Source organism: Musca domestica, unplaced genomic scaffold, assembly GCF_030504385.1.
Source record: "Musca domestica strain aabys unplaced genomic scaffold, Musca_domestica.polishedcontigs.V.1.1 77, whole genome shotgun sequence".
In the NCBI taxonomy this organism is placed as follows: Eukaryota; Metazoa; Arthropoda; class Insecta; order Diptera; family Muscidae; genus Musca; species Musca domestica.
This window is the reverse complement of record NW_026712400.1, coordinates 1,512,766-1,516,289: the sequence shown is the minus strand read 5'-3', so window position 1 is coordinate 1,516,289 and position 3,524 is coordinate 1,512,766. Positions and strand designations below refer to the sequence as shown.

General features: G+C 36.0%; 1 protein-coding gene across 1 annotated transcript; it reads left to right on the top strand.

Annotated features, from left to right (window-relative positions):
* Positions 1-2,100: 2,100 nt before the first annotated feature.
* LOC131806475 (activity-regulated cytoskeleton associated protein 2-like) lies at positions 2,101-2,898 on the top strand. Its single transcript, XM_059130587.1, has one exon. It carries the CDS (start codon positions 2,101-2,103, stop codon positions 2,896-2,898), a length of 798 nt encoding a protein of 265 aa, XP_058986570.1.
* Positions 2,899-3,524: the final 626 nt, after the last annotated feature.

Sequence of the window (3,524 nt, the reverse complement as noted above, 5' to 3'; positions counted from 1 at the left end):
TTTTGTTGCGGTGTAAGTTCTTGCACTTTTTGGAATTTTAATGGCTTTACTCCGAGCTCATTTTTTAATATTTGCCAAATGGAATAATGCGATATGTTCAGCTCACGAGCCATCTTTCGGCCACTGCGACGAGGGTTTCGATCAAGTCGCTTCTTTACTTTTTGAACCATTTCTGCTGATGTTGCTGTTTGCTTCCGTCCACTTCCTTGACGTGGAGCTACGCTACTAGTATCACTGTAACGAGCGATGTTACGAGACACAAAAGATTTATTCACATTTAAATGCTGGAGTGCTCTAACGATAGCCACTTGTGGTTTTGCGGCCAAATATAAAGAAATCACGCTTGAATTCCATCGCGAATAACTTATTTTCTGGACGATTCTCACCAAAATGCTTTTATGCGCTTGTAAACAATATAATGAGCTGTCACTGGAATAATTTTAACAGCTGTCGGACGAGTGGCTTAGGAATGACAGCAGCCCGATGTTGTTGTCATTTTTTCATCTCTCATCTATATATCTTCAGCCGATTTCGACTTAACTGTGCACCAAATGGCCAATATCAGTCCAAATTTAGTCTAGAAGAAAGTACATTGAACTTGGTGAAAATCGGTTCAGATATAGCTATTGCTTCCATATATCCGATTTGGCGTCTAAGTCCCTCACATTCGTAATATGCATTTGACGACAATGAGATTTGTCTCCGTCAAATTTAGTGAAAATCGATTCAGAATTAAATATGCCCTTCATATATTAGTTCCCTCTGAAGCCAAACTATAACTGCTCTAAAGCCAAATGTAGATAGGAGGTATGATCTACTTCAAATAATTTTTTTTGTTAAGGGAGCTCTACTAAGTATGCATAGTGGTGTAGGGTATCATATGGTCGGCCCCGCTCGGCTTTTGACTTTTCCTTACTGGTTTAACATGGAAATTGCTGCCGAAAGATGTGTTTCAAGTTAAATTGTTTGTCAAATTCCGCAAAAGAAAAAATTCTATGTCAAGACTACACCTTTTTCAGATGTAATTCGAGACATTTTAATTGTAATTTCTGAATTATAGTTGTAATTCGAATCATTGGAATTGGAATTCGAAAAATCCAATTGTAATTCGATTTTTTTCTATTGTAGTTCAAATGGAATAATTCGAATTACAATTGGACTAATCGAAGTACAGCTAAAATATTCGAATTATAAATGGAATTCTCGATTTACGAATGAAATGAATTAGATCAAAAGTTTTTCGAATTACAACTGAAAAAGGTATATATATATATATATATATATATATATATATATATATATATATATATATATATATATATATATATATATATATATATATATATATATATATATATATATATATATATATATATATATATATATATATATTGTAGCAGTAGCGTTTTTACAATAACACAAATATTTTATTACTTTTTACTTTGCTCAAAACTTCTTTAAATAATTTTGTAATTTATTGGAAACAGAACCTTTGTAAAATATTGTTCGTTGTAAATTTTGTCACATTTGTTTTTCGAAAAGGCCTACATAAGGAGCTTCCATAACGAACAATATTCATTCTGTTTTCATAGGTTGGTTAGGATAGTTCAATAATTTGAATAGTGGAGCAATTGGAATACGTGGTAGCTATTCGCAGCCGTTTCCTATTGTTTCCCTCTTTCGATTATTGGAAAATGTTTTGATGTGAAGATAAATGTGTAAACGTGGTGACGATGGTCGCCGTTGCCTTTTATCCTAATATCATTACATATATTCTATTCATTCTGTTTTCATAGATTGTTCCCGTCTACGTTATTATTTTGTTTGTTAAATAAAGAATCGTTATTTTGTAAAAAAAACATTCGCGTTTAAATCCGGAAGGCTAAAACTATCTGCAATTGGCGCTCACTAAAGGATTTCAAAGGAGAAAACAACGTACCTCGTTACAAATTGGCGCCCAACGTGTGAGGTCGGATCAACGCCAAGAAAAGCCGTGGAGAAGAATTATTATTGGATAAATCTCGATTTTTGTTCTTTCTGATTAACAAGATAAGGAACATCCTGTCTCAAAAAAGCGACCGGATACAAAGAAGTACAAACATGGTTTCGCTTACCACTGAACAATTTGAAAGTCTTTTGAGTGCTGTAAGTAAATCCAGTGAAAAGTGTGGTTCATTCAGCGGCTGTTCAGCACGATACAATGGCGAACGATGTTCTGTGAAAGTTGAAGAATTTATATCGGCTATAACGACATACCAGGTTGTTGAAGGTATTGCTGACGCTAATGCTGTTAACGGTATGCCAATGCTACTTCAAGGTGATGCTGCAGAATGGTGGCGTGGTGCTAAATCTAAAGCAAAAACTTTCAGTGATGTCTTAAAAATGTTACGTGAGGCATTTGCTCCACCGAAACCAGCATGGCGAATATATGCGGAAATATATGAGCAGAAACAAAGCAAAAATGAACCTACTGATACGTTTATACGTAAGAAGAGAACGTTATTTGCACAGTTGGTGGAAGTTCCAACAGAATCCAGCCAAATTGATATGATATTTGGGATGCTTCATCCTCAAATCAGGGAGCGAGTCTATCACCACAAAGTAAGAACTTTTGAAGAACTCTTGGCAGATGCAAGGGAAGCAGAACTTACAATTCGTGAACGCGTTGTAGTGAACACTGAAACTTTGGAGAGTGGTCCTCAAGGTGGTCTAAAACGTTGCTCCTTTTGTCGGAAGAAAGGCCATACTGTTGACAACTGTTTCAAAAAGAAAAGTGTGGTTGAAGAAGCTACGTCAAATGCTAAGGAGGAAGTACTAAAACCTAAATTGGCTTGCTATGGATGTACAAGTTCCGATACGGTCGAAAGGACTTGTAGGGATTCTAATTCTACTGAGTAGATTTAGAATCGAAGATTATTGTTGAACAGGACGGACAACAATATAAATTTGCAAACTACGACAACACAACAAGTATTCTGACGATACTTACGTTTGTTGTCTGCAAATAAAACACAAAGAAATAAACTTTTAAATTCAAACGTATGACGCTGGCGGTCAATTTATTCGTAATTTAATAGATCTGGCGATCGACACTTTTATTTCTTTTTACTTCAAGAAGAAGAGTGGTAGGTTTTTTATTGTTGGTGGTGATGGGACCTCATCGATTAATTATTTATCCAGGTCGATGAGGTCCATTTCGATATCATCATCCAAGGGGTTGGGAAGATTCCCAACATGCCGGGCCCCTTGCACTGGTGCAACTGATAGTGCAGTCGCTATCCTCTCCAGCACATCTAAAACCCTATCCAATCTAACAGGTTGTTGTTGAGCTTCCGAAATGTTGTGATCTTGCTCAGTTTGTTGTTGCTGATTTTTATTCTCTTTTTTGGATAGTTGACTTTTTGAATGTGGATTTTTGTTGGCTGTCTGTTCTTTGCCTCGATTTTGCTGCATTTGGCCTTGTTGCTGAATCTTTTTAGCTTGGTTTTGCAGAACCCTCGCCTTCTTCTGGAGTTTTTTGGCTT